The sequence below is a fragment of the Oncorhynchus masou genome, chromosome 1 (genome assembly GCF_036934945.1).
Source record: "Oncorhynchus masou masou isolate Uvic2021 chromosome 1, UVic_Omas_1.1, whole genome shotgun sequence".
Classification (NCBI taxonomy): Eukaryota; Metazoa; Chordata; class Actinopteri; order Salmoniformes; family Salmonidae; genus Oncorhynchus; species Oncorhynchus masou.
Window position 1 is genome coordinate 22,430,444 of NC_088212.1, and position 17,195 is coordinate 22,447,638.

A 17,195-nucleotide genomic window follows, 5' to 3' on the forward strand; every position below is an offset into this window, starting at 1 on the left:
CCTTAACCCTAAACCCCCTAGAAAAAGCATTTGACCTCGTGGGGACTAACAAAATGTCCCCAGTTGTTAAACTTTTGGTTTGTTCACTATTACCTCCAGAAGTCCCCACAAGAATAGTAAAACACGTCCACACGCACGCACGCACCCACACCCACACACACACACACACACACAGTGGCAGGAAACCCCCAGCAGTAAGCTTCACTAATTGCCACAGCTGGACTATGTTTTATTCATCTCAAGGTTCTGATTAAGAACAATGAGTGAGAGTAATAAGACTGAGAAATGGAAGTGGGATTTTAGCAGAGCTCCCAGCCTCTGCACCCTCAGCTTTGCCTGAGGACTGATAAGTAATTAGTAAGATTAGTTAAAATATCTAATTTCCCCATGAATGGTTTTTAATTAGTAGAATGTATGTGTGTGAACAGGCGAAAGACAAAGAGAGATGAATGAAAAGAAATACAGTGAGAAAGAGACAGTGAGGGTGTAACGGCTTTCTTCTGTTGAAGGAGGAGCGGACCAAAATGCAGCGTGATGGTTACTCATGTTTATTGAATAAAAGTAGACTAGACGTGAAATAACTGAACATGTACAAAAACAACAGACGGAAACGTGAAAAAACTATACAGCCTGTCTGGTGAAACTAAACACAGAGACAGGAACAATCACCCACGAAAACACTCAAAGAATATAGCTGCCTAAATATGATTCCAAATCAGAGAAAACGATAATCACCTGACTCTGATTGAGAACCGCCTCAGGCAGGCATAGACTATACTATACGCCCCACAAAAACCCCAAGACAAAAACACACCACAATAACCCATGTCACACCCTGGCCTGACCAAATAAATGAAGATAAATATAATATATTTCGACCAGGGCGTGACAGAGGGACTGTGTGTATGGAAGAATATGTCCCAAGGCTGGTAGGCTACTGTGTGTAAAGCAATGACAATCTGAAGTTTAAATACAGTAACTGCGAGCTAATTAAGGACAATTGCACAAATTCAACATCCTTTTGAAGATGAAAACTACATTTGGGGAAACAGCGCCACAGTTTCCCCAGCGCCTTTCTTATTGTTATTGTTTTGTTGATGAAACCGAGAAGATGAGGGATCTAGATAATTGCATGGTTAAAAAATGGCAGAGTTTGTTGTTTGCAGTAACTTCCTTGTTGTTGTAATATCCTAAACGGATATGGCAGTTTCACCAATTAAGGATTCTAATTTTAAAGTGAAGAGCATACAATTTACCGCAGGATTTTGAAAGTCAGCATGACTGACAGTGCTGTTTCAGCTTCTCCCCAGGGCAATCAGTTAGATTTCATTCCACTTCACTGGATTTCAGTACTGCTCAATCACTCAAAGTAAATATCTACACTGATTTCATACTGTAGATGTATTAATATGATCCCTCTCACACCAGGCAGCTTGATATGTTTAAAACAGTAATCTTGGTCTTAACACCAGAGGAAAGCAGCAGCAATTTGGACAAAGTTGACACACACACACACACACACACACACACACACGCACACACGCACACACACACACACACACACACACACTTTTGTCAGAAATCAATATCACATATCAGCGATTTCTCATGTAGCCTATGATTAATTTATAGTTTGGATGAAGAACGGTAGCTCTGTATATTATTAAATCATTATATTTTTTAGCCAGAGAGACAGGAACGAGGACATGTAATCTTGTTTTACTTTCTGGTAGCTGTCCTTTTGTTGATGTGGACACATCACAGCTGCTCCTCAGGACCTTGATAAGGAAGGTTGGTTACAGTAGCGTTGGAGCAAGCGCCTGCACATCCAATAGCAATCCAGGGCAGGGGAGGACTGGGACAAAAATGAGGCTCTAGTGTTTAATTCACACCACCCCACGTCACTACACGCTCCGCTAACTCACGCTCCACACACACACCCCATCCCCAAGCATACACCCTACACCCTGACACAACCATGCTGACACATAACATTTACATCTTTATGTGCACTAACTAATATCATAAGCTAATTGGAGTTCAACACCTGAGGAAGTGGAAACTCAAAACACATTAACTAGATCGCTAACTGTAAATAACACCCACTGCTGGTTAGCGGCGTTACGATACCAGTATCACGATACTCGTTAGTGTCGGGGAAAGGAAACAAAACACAAAATGGATTAAACTTCTTTAGGAAAACGGCCCTAATGTTGGAAACAAACATCATTATGTTGTCATCCAGAGTCACATTTATTTATTTTCCAAGCTACAGGACAGAATATTTTACATACAGCAGGTTTTTAAAGGACCAAAGAGTTTAATCTGCTTCGCCATGGAAAAAAAATATGGCAATGCTGGTATCATCCCGGCCGTACTGCTGGTAGTAGCCCTCACAATGGCCGGTGAGCACTTCACGCCAATCCATATCTCAAAGCCATGTCAAATATCTTGGTTGTAAAATAGTTGCTATTGATAGTTGAGAAATAACTACACTTACAGCAGGCCCCAGCTAAACAGGCACAGGGGCAGGGCACAAACTTTCATTACAGGAATCATGAGGATAATACACTTTACTGTAATGAAAGTGTAAAACAAATCTTAACAGGTTCATGGGCCACCGGCCATGTCACCTTTTTCATTTATTTTATAAAAAATATTTTTAAAAGATGTGTGTCAATTTTGACCAGCCCACCCAAATAAAAAATGGTCCAGCTCATCTGTTATTTGCCAAAATTGCCAGATGGCCAATCTGCCCCTGCTCCAGGACATATCTACTGAAGTGGATACTACCGTGGATATATACTGTACTACGGTATTATGCACTCCACTTGACAATATAATGTCCTCAGTACAGAAAACACCCGGAGTCAGACAGGGACAGGACCAGTTCTAAAAACATTGTATTTCTTCTCAGTATAATTGAATTAATGTTCTTGACATCCAGCCCCTTAAGACAGACATATTCTGTGAGACAAGCAGCCACTTAAAACATCTTAAAATGTCCAGTGGAGAACAAAAGGATCTCTGAGGGCTTCACTGGGTGACTAATATTTGATATTCTGCACTAAAACAAAACATTTGAAGCTATTTCTAGACAAGACTTGTTTAACAAAGGGATCCATATTTCTACCCAAATGTCCCATTTGTAAAAACAATGACCACAGTCTGGAGGCCTGACCATGCAAAAGACAAGTCCCAGAGTGGTAATACATGTCTAATATTCTGAGGTGCACATGGCTTCTTGGAAAAGATCTTTCATCATCAATCGTTGCGGACATGGCTGGTTGATAACTTTCCGTATCACTGTTGTTTTGTGGATTCAGTTGAATAATAACAGCATATTAGGGCAAGTGGCCACAGACAGTTCTCTGGGCATTGTGTCTGCAGACTCCAAAACAGAACATCAACAAAACTCACACTTCTATGGCATTGTATGTTTTTGTCATAGAGTGTATTAAATTGACAATTATCACTTTTAGGCTAAGAGCTCCTGCCCACAATTAGCAAAACATTTGAGAAACTCAAATGAAATTCACGTGAACACAGAGCATTTTTGCCAAATTATCAAATCAAATTAGTTATTTCAGTTGACATAATTAAGCAATTCGAGGATTAACGCTATGTTGCTCTTGTAGCTGTTGCTTAATGGATTCATACACACACACACACAGGTGGTTTAATAGGGGCCACATATACAAAACAGGCAATATCTGTACCAACAGAACATAGACAGTTACAACGTCTAAATGACATATTCCACGAAACAATTGTACCATAGACACAGAAAGTCAGGAAGCAGGTGCAGTTAGCGAGTTTAATGATAACGAACATGGAATGATACAAAACAAGAGAAGCGTCTCACACAAACAATACTACCTGATGACTGACAAAACAGTGCTAGATAAATAGTAAGTAATGAAGGTAGTGATGAAGTCCAGGTGTGACTGTGCAGGTGTGCGTAATGATGGTTGCCAGGTGTGCGTAATGATGGTTGCCAGGTGTGCGTAAAGATGAAGTGCCAGAACCGGTGGATAGTAGACCGGTGACGTTGAGCGCCGGAGCAGGAGGAGACTTAACAACAATGAGCAAACCCAGTTAGCCATGTGAGCTGACCACAGTAATTGTGAGTGAGCCAAGAGTCAGGATTGTGACTGGCTGCACAGCGGAGCTGCAGAGTTTCAGCCAAGCAGATCCTGTCTGCCTGAGTGATTGGGCTCGGCGCAGGAAGACATGCCAGCTGCACCACAGACCATGCACCACCACACCTGCACACACACAGAGGGAGTATTCCAGATTTACAGACATACTCTGTGCAGGCCTGCTCAGATTTGTAGATATTTGTAATCCCTGGTGATGTGTTTACCTTCTCAGAAATGCCATCAATATGATACAGTATAATGATCTTGTAATCTGCGCAGGCTAGACTGCACTCAATATGCATATAGAACTGTCTGTAGGTTACTTGTAACCAGTCAAGTAGTCAATCAACTGATGTGGCCCCTTAATTTGATATCTATGTAAATAAAACAGAGATCAGTGTGACAGTGAATACATCTATTCATAAGGCATGGTATGAAGTACAATAGTATATTGATATCTAAATGGAGCAGATAAAAAGACTAGTGTAAACATTAATTTACTATATCATAATAACCCTGATGCTGTGGCATGGGGAATGGTCATCAATGTAAATCCTCTTACAATCTTGAATTACAGTACTGTAACATCAGTAATACAACCACAACAATGGGTAACTTATATGTAGTGTTCTCAGAGAATACAAAAGACAGCGCATCATGTTGTGAGATTACATGGTGTACAATGGCTCCATCTGCTGTAGGAAGCATAGTAATGCTTTTGGGTTTACAGGCTGACTACAGTAACTTGTTTGGTTCCATTGTGCTGAAAAAAATATATATACTAGTTTTACATGGTGGTTACATTGATATGTACAGTGTAATTACAGTGTAGATACACATTGTTGCATAGTACTTACATTGTTGCACAGCTAACCATAGCTGTTTGGACTTTGTAGGCTATCAATTAAATTTGCAAATAAATTCTAATTGACAGTTGGGCCCAAACTACCCGTACTACGTATCAATGTGTACACACACTGTAATTAACCTGTACCTACCAATCTAATAACATTGCAAATAGATCAGTTTTTAGGGTCACTTAAAGTAATGTAATTGTTTTCCTGTTGGGTGTCTGCTCCTCTGATATGGTAGAAACACAACATCCTCATCATTCTCACCCACGTCACATCCTCATACAAGATACAAGCATTTATTGTCTACCCATTTCCAAAACAGGCTTAATCGACAATAATAACATATGATGTTTTAAAGACACACTATCATCACTTTGGTCCTACTGTGGGCTACCTTAGCCAAAACAATCCTCCTGAGGACTTATCATGTCAGTAATATTTTTGGCACTCATTTCACTTAAGAACACTTGTTGTGACTTAACAGAAATGTCAGCATTACACATTTTTAAAGCTTGCTATTTTAATCTGATAAAAAAATCTAACAGATTCACATTCTGTTGTCTATTCATAAATAAAATATGCATTTACATGTATTACAAAAATGACACCACACAATCAGGGCAGCTTTTTAAATATCATGTTAACTCATTCACTAAATTAACATTGTTATAAAATATGAACACATACTGTATACATGTCTACAGTAACTTTTATTCTAATATTCAGTGTTGTACCTTCAAGTACCGTACAATACGGTTTACAATTCAGCTAACACTACTACGCATCTATTCATTTATGACTCAGCAGAAATGAAATGTGATACAGCACTAAAGAGAGTCATCCATAACAACAGGCTTATTGTCCATGCTATTGTCCATGCTACAGTCCTGCAGACGCCCATACTCAAAATCAAGAACCCCGTCATGTAGTAGACTCCGCTCGTTGGCGTTGTCAAAGCTGTTCTTGCCGTGGATTTGTTTGAGATGTTTGCGGAGCACGGGCTTGTGTGCGAACACCATGTCGCAGTAGTTACAGCGATGGGGCTTGTCTCCACTGTGTAAATTCTGGTGGTCCAGGAGAGAGCATTTCTGAGTGAAGGTCTTGCCACATATGTTGCATTGAAAGGGCTTGATGCCAGCGTGGACCCGCATGTGCCGGTGCAGGTTACCCTTCTGGGTGAACGTCTTTCCACACAGCAGGCACATGAACAGCTTGTGCATCTTGAGGTGGTTGGCGTAGTTCTCTAGCTGGCGGAACACACGGGCACACTTTGGGCACTGGTGGTACCACTGAAGAGATTTGTCTGAGTTTCGTAGGTGCCCCCCCAGATTAGGTCTCCCTGTGGCTGAGGTGGGTAGTGGGGGGGGGCTGAGCGGGTATCCTGGCATATGTGGTATGGTCATCTCACCAGCCCGGGTGTCCACGGTGGAGTTGATTAGGGAGTGCTGGGGCTCAGGGGAGTGTAATGACGATGGGGGGCTGGTGTGGAAGCACCCTGCAATGGAAGCAGAGGAGCGTTCAGACATCTCCGACACCCGCTCACAAATGGCCTCCACCTTTACGATGGTGATGGGGCTCTCCTCGCCCTCACCCCTGTCTCGCCTCTGGGTAGAGGTCATCGGCTGAATTATCACATCATCATCTTCATCATCATCCTCCTCACGATTTATTACCTGGGCATGGGGCAGCTCCTGTATTTTCTGGATGGGAGAGGCTCTGAGAGTCTCTCCATCTCCTTCCTCCTCCTGAGGCTGCTGTTTCACTTGGCAGTGTCGTGGCTGGATGAACTTCTTTAGAGCCTGGGTGCACTGCTCCACCACGTGGCCCATCTGGAGGAAGCTGGCCACGGTTAGGTAGTTGACCAGCTCCAGCTCAGGCAGCTCCAGGGTGCCTGTGTAGCAGGACAGCAGCAGCCGCTGGCCCACCTCTGCCTCCTGGGTCATGGAGATCTGGACCTCCCTCGTGGACGAGTCCTGAAGAAAGAACTGGTCCCGGAGGAAGGGAGAACCGGCAGCCAACACCACCTTGTGTCCGGGGACCTAATAATATTTATAAATAATGTAATAAAATGTATAGCACAATTCATACAGAGACTGCACCTCATGGTGATGTGCCTAATAAAATAATGATAAAAAGAAGATATTAAAGATATAAAAACTTGGTAAACAGAAAATGTTTATAATATAAGCAGCAGAGAATGCTTATAATATGTGCAAAAACACAGGTGGCTGATAGATGTGTACCTCCAGGTCATTGATGCGCACAGTGACATCACAGAAGCGGGTCTGGCGGCGAAGCAGGTTCATCTTCTGCAGCATAGAGTCTCCGAAGGTTCCGAAGCGGAACTGGAGGATCACCTGGTTCTGCTGCTGGGCCATGGACATTGTGGCTTCCTGCAGCTGCCTGCAGGCCTGGTGGGAGGGAGAAAACACAGTGGCAATGCATTTGATAACAGGTATATGGAATATCATGTGGTTAAAATGCATTTTAATTATTTTTATAAGAATATGATCCCTTTATGAGGTAGTATTAACAGAATCATCCTGATTTAATAACAGCCAGCTTGAGGCAGTTGAAAATGTCCTAGATAGTCATTATAAAGGCTTAAGACATCAAAACGGCTCAAACTACATTATAAGGGTCAAGCATGATGATAAGAGAGTGCAACATTAATTTATGTTTCTGAGCAATGACTATCAGTGTAATGTGAAGTGTACCATACCCAAATAGAAAATCATGACATAATATTTTCGTTATTATCAAATAAATCTTTGAACAATCAATAATGCTGATATTATAAGAGATCATTATGAAAACTGAAACATATCAAGACGTAAAACAATCTCAATTGATAATATAGTAGGATTATTATTATTATTAGGCCTATTATGCTGCTGTGCGGAGACATGGTTGATAGCAGACGCGGAGCCTAATCGTCAGAAGACAAACTGATGTTTGATAAATACTCAGAAAAAATGATGTCACTCCATTTGGATCAAACAGAAACACAGCTTGGCGTCATTCATTGTTTTAGTGAAACGATCAAGCAAACGCATATTATGTCTACTCGGCGTTCTTTCTCTTCATCACGGGAATCTAGATGCGGCTCTAAAACAGTGGCCATATTTTACCAGTGTCCCGAATGTAAAGACAACAACATTACTACATTTCAGCGCTAGAGAAAACATTCACCTATCGTCTATTGTCAATAGGAAAATCACGCCTCGAAAACTGTCTCGGTAAAATCACTTTACATGAATCTACTTTTCAATCTAGAATCGTCTTGAAAAAGATTGCAGTTTGCCTACAGTGCGGAAGTGCTAGTAAGGAGGTTCGTCACTAGATCCCACAGCCATAAAGTCATAAACCCCGCCTATTTCTACCGTTTATTTTCCGAAAATTCGTTTTTAAAGCTAACCCTAACCCTAACCTTAACCACACTGCTAACCTTATGCCAATCCCTAACCTTAAATTACGACCAAGAAGCACATTTTTATTTTCACACATTTATACGATAATAGCCAAATTTCACTTTGTTGCTGTGGTAACTAGTGGAAACCAGTGAGGAGGGGCAGCGCCACAGAGTTTCTAAACTGAGACACCCGACATCGCGAGACTTCCGGGAATGCTTGCGAAGCAGACTCGGCAGACCGGGGTTAAAGAGGTCAATGGGCGCATTCGAGAGAATCACTTCTGTCAAATTGATGTACATCGTTGGTCACTGCCTTTAAACAAATCACGTGATCAAAGGTCATGAAGTTTTGATAGCAGTAGGTAGCAAGTTATGTTTAGTTTATTTGTACTAATAGCACAAACTCTGAGAACATCGAGTTATAGGATTCAGAAGGGGCGTGGCATTGATGGAGTTCGATGTGCCATGAGTTTGCGCTATTAGTACATAAAGACATTGTGCTAATTTGTACATAAAGTACATAATGAATGAGAGACTGGGTTGCATATAAAATAAAATAGATTTCCGGAGACACCTGAAACCCCACCTCTTCAAGGAATACCTAGGATAGGATAAGTAATCCTTCTCACCCCCCCCCTTAATGATTTAGATGCACTATTGTAAAGTGGCTGTTCCACTGGATGTCAGAAGGTGAATTCACCAATTTGTAAGTCGCTCTGGATAAGAGCGTCTGCTAAATGACTTAAATGTAAATGTAATGAAAATGAAAACATTTGTCACTTTCACCAGTTTGTAATAATGACATGTTCAGCTAATAAAATAACTGCTTTGAATCTAGGTTGTACTATTAGAAATCAATCAAAAAATCACTTCTGTCATTGAGCAAGTTTCAGTGGTAAGTCGAACTCATTATCGAATCAATCTGTGAGCGAGAGACTCAAATATCACATGAATATTCCTCCATTGTACATGAATCGCAGCAAATCAGTTGCTGTTTCAGTCATGTCTTTGGTCACCTTCGCATGGGTCAAACAAAAACACCCTTATGAGTGGCAGACAATAGATACTCACACAATACAGTCGATGGATGCAGGATGAAGTCGGTAACCATAGCTAGCTAGCTATTTTAAAGTGAATTTAAAAATTTCTTATCTGATAAGAAATTACCAATACATTTGTAGTTTCTGTATTTCGGCCCGCATAATTCTGGACTATTATTATATTTTAATCAGTTATGTGTATTGCTTTATCATCTTGATTACCAACGACGAGACAGCCCACAGGGAGGTGGTGAGGGCACTCAGAGTGTGAAGAAGGCGCAACAGTTCCTCTTCAACCTCAGGAGGCTGAAGAAATTTGGCTTGTCACCCAAACCCTCATAAACTTTTACAGATGCACAGCATCCTGTCGGGCTATATCACCGCCTGGTACAGTAAATGCACCGCCTACAACCGCAAGGCCCTCCAGAGGGTGGTGTGGTCTGCACAATGCATCACCAAGGGCAAACTACCCTCCCTCCAGGACACTTACAGCACCCAATGTCACAGGAAGGCCCAAAAAATCATCAAGGACAACAACCACCCGAGCCACTGCCTTTTCACACTTGTGAAAATATGCTTGGCCTATCATGAGGGTGTCTGTGTATGTTAAAAGCAACATTTTGCAACATATGGTGTGACTAGCGGAAAGGCTGTGGCTGGTCTTGGGTGTAGGCAGCTATCATGAATTGTTGGGGGTACATACAGAACGTAGGGTAGGGAACAAACGGTCTTTTGTTAGATAACAGGAGCCAGGTGTGTGATAACTGTATCAAGTGTATGAGCGCATAGATATTCTACACAACTACAACGACTGACCGCTGAAGCGCCTAGGGGGCTAAGACCAGCTCTGTGTGCCAACAATCAACGATAGGCTGGGGGAGTTTAAATCACGCCAGGTCTCTACTCTGTGACAGGCCGGCTCGGAAGCAGGAACTACTTCTGTCAGAGTATATTATAATATCTTTGTCAGGAACAAGTCAGTTCTCTGTTCTGTCCTGCGTGGTGTTAAAGCGAACCCGTATATACGAAAATGGCATTAACCACTTATTGCTTAGCTAATAAAAAGTACATAGCATACAATCGGTGACTCAATGTCATATTTATCCTGATACCAGATTCGATTGACGCAACCCATAACACACCACTACCATCCAGAAGGTGAGGTCAGTACAGGTGCATCAAAGCTGGGGCCGAGAGACTGGAAAACAGCTTCTATCTCAAGGCCATCAGGCTGTTAAACAGCCATCACTAACACAGAGTGGCTGCTGCCTACATCAGACTTGAAATCATTGGCCACTTTATTGAATGGATTACTAGTCACTTGAATAATGCCACTTGAATAATGCTTACTTAATAATTACTCATGTCGTATGTATATACTGTATTGGGGCGACAGGGTAGCCTAATGGTTAGAGCATTAGGCTAGTAACCGAAAGGTTAACTGACTTGCCTAGTTAAGTGAAGGTATACAAATGTATACAATCTATTGAGTCTTGCCTATGCCGCTCTGTCATTGCTCATCCATATATTTATTTTTATACTCTTATTGTGTGTATTAGGTAGTTGTGTGGAATTGTTAGGCTACGTGTTAGATATTGCTGCACTGTCGGAACTAGAAGCACAAGCATTTTGCTGCACTCACAATAACATCTGCTAATCGTGTGTATGTGACCAATACTATTAGCTTTGATTTGATTTGATTAACTGGAAGTGATCTTTATTCACTCTGGCCAACATTGCTGTTGCAAGGTAACGTTAGCATGTTTGTTCCCGGGAGCGTGTAGGCCTTTTAGCAAGCTGTTTAAAAATCTGCTCGCTGTTATTATCATTTATGTAAAAAGACAATCAATAATATAAACCGTGTAAGCACATGGAAATACTTTTTAGCGAACTATTTATTTAGACTTAAATGGCGGACTGTGAAACTCAATCTCCCATGATTCCGTAATACTGGAACTGACCAATTAATAAATCAACTTCATGTATTCTACACCAAACTTTAAAAAAAACTATTACTCTGAACATATTACTTTGCATCTAACGTGCAAGATGTCACTGACAGAGATGGTCGCCTCGCCTCACGTTCTTAGGAAACTATGCAGTATTTAGTTTTTTATGTATATTTTTTTACATTGTTACCCCAGGAAATCTTAAGTCTAATTGCATACAGCTGGGAAGAACTATTGGATATAAGAGCAATGTCAACTTACCAACATTATGACCAGGAATACGACTTTCCGAAGCAGATCCTCTCTTCGGACCACCACCCAGGACAATGTATCTAATCTCAGCAATTGACCGAAAACAACGGCCAAGCGGAAGGGGCAGACTGAGCGGTCTTCTGGTCAGGCTTCGTAAACGGTGATAGAGGCATTCTAAATTCCTGTATGTTTTATTGCCAAAACCAATTCGCACTCATTTCTAATTCATTAATGAGTTGTAAATTCATTAATTATGCATGAAGTAGATCGAGACCAGTCTTAAAAGCCAAAGGTAACAGCGTTTATTACAAGAGAGTACTAACCGCATACACATATTTCCACAGGTTATAAACTGAAAATGACGTCAGCGTTTTCTAAACCTTCTATCTATTTCACAAGTAGAGGGGCCCTCTAGCTCTGGAGCCTTCGCGTTATCAGCACGACGTCAAGGCCAGTCAGTATAAATCAACATTCTAGACAGTCTGGAGATGGGCCGTTCCCACCACCTGGAGATTGTACAACTGAATGAACTAAGGAACAGACCTTCATTGTTACTAAACTCCTGACTACATTATATACATTTGGGAATGGGAGCAAGAGAGAAAATTCACATGTACAGTACATTATAGCATTTTGGCTAGTCAGTTCTGATTGGAATGTATACATAATTAGTCATGTCAACCATAATTTCCTCTATCAATCCTCCCTTTGATCAAATATTATACATTCAAATCTACAAAATAAAAATATTAACCTACTCATACTAACTAATCTGATAAACTTAAAGGTTTATCAGATTATCATATGAATATACACATAACCAACATTATTATAAATGTTTATCCGACTCTTCACCCATCATTAATCAAATCTAACCTTAATTTAACCCTTAAACCTACATCAGAATTATAACTCTTCTTAACAGGATTTTTGTTACAATCTTTATTAAAAAACAGTCTAATATTGAAACAAAGTACAATCTAATTCTATCCTCAACACTAGTCTCATCAAACATAAATTCCCCAATGATGAAAGATCCAGATTTGTCCACTTGTCCTGTAGTCAGGCATTCAGTCCCACACCGCATCATCTATTGTCATATATTACTCCAGAGTCCTGGAAATAATAACTTCCATACATACACGCAATCAACCACGTCCGTACAAAACTAACACAGTCACACAGGTGAAGGTAGCCCATAACACAACATTTTTCCATACACACTGTCAACCCAATTTAGTTCAGAGAAGTATCCACCCCAGAGTTTCTGCCAACTCATGAGCCAGGGTGGTCAAACCAGCTGAGGCTTCGGGCACTGATTCGTCCGGAGCTGTGTTACTTGGGATGTAAGCACAAACATGGTCCTGATTATCACACATACTTCTCCCTTTTCAGCCATTAACATATCTAATGCAATTCTATTCTGCCAAGCCTTCCAGCTGGTTGCTTCAGTCTGTTCTACAAAACCTTTAATAACATCTCTGGTATACCTGTTAAAGCGCTGTTGATTATCATAAATATAATGATTCCAGTCCACGTTCTTATGAGAGTAGAGCCCCGGAAATGCTTAACTCTAATCCTGCTAGGATCTGATTTCTTGCTTTGACTCATCTGGCACCTCCCTTGGAACCCCAATGTTATCAGTCAATAAGAGACCCGGATGGAATAGCTCTTTTCTCCCGTTTGGCTATACTTCATGTCTTGGTGTTGAATGAGTGTCAAAGGCATTACAATGGAGCATAATCCTGTCCAATCTGTTGGTAAAACCTCACCCTGACATCATTTCCCAAGAGTACTGTACCGGGCCAAACGGTAATAATCTCCTCCGGTCACTGTAAAGGGAGGAACCTGGGGATTTAAATAGTGCAAATCAATACAACTGTCATTATCTGGCATTCCTGCTTTCGTGAACAGCTTTACCATACCAGCCCAAACTCCTCTACCCTGAACCGTACTAGGGTGTCGACCAAGACCTGGTCATCTCCGTCATACCACAACCCTAGATTCTCCTTCATTACTGTTTAGAGGGTTAGGCTTATCTTTATGCAATGCATCCCTCTCTCCAGATTACAATCAAAAACACTCACCTTCAGTCTACTCTACCTTCTTCCATACTGAGTGAGTGGATTCATATAGCCCTCTCTCTCCACATGAGCTATGACTTGTGTCCACGATCAATATGGGAACCTGCACCGATATCTCTTTTATTTTGGAACAAACTCCTCATCGTCTAAACCATGGGTCAAATTACCACTCTCTGCATACTCGAGTAGGACGTGCTGTATCAGGAATATGTCCCCCACGATAAGACAGCTCAGACGAACAGCTTCCATGTGAAGCCCCACCCTCTCCCCTAGAACACATCGCTTAGCAAGAGCCAGACACATCTTCACTTCTATGAACAACAACAGTGAGGAAAGGACAGGTAAGGTATTTTTCATTCGACAGATGGCCCCCAGAATTCTGTTAATTCCAGTTCTCCTCTCGAACTCTGTTATTGTTCGACAGTGTCAAATGTGCCTTACCCTCCCGCAGTGCGATATGAATCCGGGTAGCTCTTTCAGCTTGCTGTCACCAGGAGTTCTTGGTATGGTCCCCCCGACAGGCCTATGGGACTGGATTGAGTGACTTCACCTGTATTTCACCTGTAGTGCATAAAATCTTGGACATACAGAGGTTAACAAACAGTTTCTCATTTATTAGCTAAAATTTTTTTTTTTAATCAGTTAATTATCCCGTAGGTCACATCCTATTCTAGAACACCATTTACCCATCCCCCCTTTGTTACCTGGCTCTGCCCAGGTAACAACCTTGCCTTATTCTTAAACAATGACTTAGGTAAGATTTAGTATATTATCCTTCTGTTCTGACATTATCATTTAGGAGCGCCCCTTTCATTTTCCACATGTCCAATTCTCGCTTTTGTCTCCACTCAGTAACTGTTATCTACACATTATGTTATCTTTGCTCGTCCTGGCTCCCCTTCTAAAACTTCTCTCTGCTCTCCAACCTTCAAGGTCTCTGCAGTGCGGGGGAGGGCTCTTCTGTCTGCCTTTTCCCCTGTCTGTCTGTAGCTCTGTTTCTCATGATTCCAAATTTGAACTACGTGTCTCACTGTTTGGCTTTATCTAAAATCATTGAGTTTTAGAATATGTGTTGCAAAGTGTGGAATAAAACTTTGGTCATGGAAAACAGAGTAAAGCAGAGCAAAGCATTATTATAAACCATCTGGTCCTCTCAGCTACTCCTATCCTGCACCAGGTGGGCATCATGCCACCCTTCACAACAGGGAGAACAAACATACATGGGTCATACTCAGTCAGTCTCATCCTCCCCTGAAAGCATGCTTCAGTATCAGCATCTCCAACTGGAGCATCAAGCAAAGGCATCATGCCTGAAGCCTTCACCACATCTGTAACAGACTTCTTAAAACACGGTATGATGCAAGCAGCACAACACATCAATAACAAAAATACAAGAATTAGGGTCAGAAATCCAGTAACCACCCTACCAGTGTACTTACCAAACCAGGCTCCCAACCAAGAGAACAGTCCAGACTCCTCCACCCCCGCCATGGTCCTCATCTCAGCAGATAGTGCATCAAGCCCATTAAGGGCCTTAGATATACTACCATCTGGACTGGTGTTATTAGGAATATACGTGCAACATTGTTCACCGAACATCTTGCAGACGCCCCCCTGACTGGCAAGAAGCATATCCAAAGCAAGTCTATTCTGTATAAGACAGCCACAAATTGTCCCTACCATCAAAACCAGTCTCCGTGCCTAATTGATCAGAAAACACACCCATCTTGTCTGTCCCGGTCCTTTGTAGTACGAGGGTGTAAGTGCCTGCATCAGAGAGCTTAATAGTTTTGATGGTTAGTAGGATTTCATCACCTTTACAAAGTTCAACAGGGCTCCCAGGTTTCCCCCGTATCATGGAAAACCAATCCACCTTTGTGGGATCCCCTATGCTATAAGGATATCCTCTTCTCCAATCCCAGAACTGTCTCAAGTTGGTTATCATGTAATCCCCATACGGACACCCTCCCCCATTACACAGGTAATGTCCCCCGTCTTTTGACACTCCTGTACACAGGTGTTAAAACCAAACAAAAATATCTCAATTTCTTCCCTGCCCTGTTGGCTCAAAATATGTTGTTATCTTCCCCTATTTATTCTCAATGATAAATATGACTTTCTCTCTGTTACAATACCAAATAACTAATTGCCCATTCAAAAAACTTCCCAGCTAATGTTATAAGACAGAATCCTGAACCACTTTCTCATTTGCGGTTCAAACAGTAATTCTAACCCCTCAACCAAAACTTCTTCATTTCTAATGAATTTACCTTAAAACTAGTAACTCAATATGACCCCATTCATTATACAAATGACTCTCCCCTGAGGCTGATCAGACCTCAGAAGACAGTCATGATAAGGTCAAAAGGTCATACCATATTAGACATAAAGAACCCTTTATCCTTACAATAGAAATAGTCACCTGTGTAATTAAAACCCATAAAATAACATCTCATAAGGTTCCATATGTGAGCGTGCCTCTTTAAAATACCCTTGCACTAAAACAAATAGTTCTAACAATTGTTTTATGTGTATATATTTGCAGACCTTTTTCAATTTGGTCGTTTATAGCTGCTCTCTCCCCCAGGTTATAATCCCAGGAAACATCTAAAATTGAGACCCTTTAAACATCCATTTTCCCAGAAGAACACAACACTTCTAACTAGCATTCGCTATGCTAATTCCGATTCAGAAACTCAAAAGTGAACTATAAACTAAACCTAATGATGATTCCCCTTTAACTAAAATCATTAATCATAAATTTTAAACACCGTAAATGTATATGTTTACTTAAATGAACATGTTACCCTTAGATACAATTAACCCGATAACATTATTATCCAATGCATTACTTTTTCCCTCTGCCGCAAATGTCGTGCATTTCTCAGTGTAAGGAATCCGTAATTTAATCCCCGATATTTAATAAAAATGCATTCGCATTCTCTCATGGCTCCTTTAATTTATTTATTTTGGGTAACTCCCATCCGTCCCGGAACAAAGAATTCTATCTAAAACCGCCAGAACACACTGTTCAAGTTTAATCAACCCCTAAAATTGACCATAACCAATAAACAAAAAAAACAAAACACTTTTATCTCAACTTCTGAAAGGTTACTCGAAACCCCGATACACACACTAACAGCCATTCATTTTGCTCCGTTATTCCCAGTCCCTAGTGACAAAAGTGTCTCGCTAGTGACGTCATCATCAAGCGCTCAACCTGCCAATTCGTAGCGACTTCAAATGAATTGTAAATAATTCTTGTTCGATTAACCAAACCTAATTTATCACATCTGTTCAAATCCTGAATTATAATTTACCACCCCAATCAACATCTCTAAATTCGCCAATTTTATAAAAGCTTTTCGATGGGCATAAATCATAATTGTCTCTTTGTTATCATTTAGAATCCATTTTCCTCTAAATACCTGTCTCGTCTTTGACTTAGTATTTTAATTACAA

At 41.0% G+C, this 17,195-nt stretch overlaps 1 protein-coding gene across 5 annotated transcripts; it reads right to left on the bottom strand.

The window, feature by feature from the left end:
• Window positions 1–4,542: 4,542 nt before the first annotated feature.
• Window positions 4,543–16,906, bottom strand: LOC135538882 (zinc finger and BTB domain-containing protein 26-like). 5 transcript variants are annotated; one of them, XM_064964855.1, is made up of 3 exons: window positions 11,659–16,906; window positions 7,240–7,407; window positions 4,543–7,035 (listed from the first exon to the last, which is right to left on the bottom strand). In XM_064964855.1, the coding sequence occupies exons 1-3, from the start codon at window positions 11,662–11,664 to the stop codon at window positions 5,824–5,826; spliced, it is 1,386 nt and encodes a 461-aa protein (XP_064820927.1). In that variant the 5' UTR covers window positions 11,665–16,906; the 3' UTR covers window positions 4,543–5,823. The 5 variants fall into 5 exon arrangements, with proteins under 5 accessions (XP_064820927.1, XP_064820988.1, XP_064821032.1 ...); XM_064964916.1 differs by lacking the exon at window positions 11,659–16,906 and adding an exon at window positions 8,189–8,353; XM_064964960.1 differs by lacking the exon at window positions 11,659–16,906 and adding an exon at window positions 7,963–8,353.
• Between the last annotated feature and the right edge of the window lie 289 nt (window positions 16,907–17,195).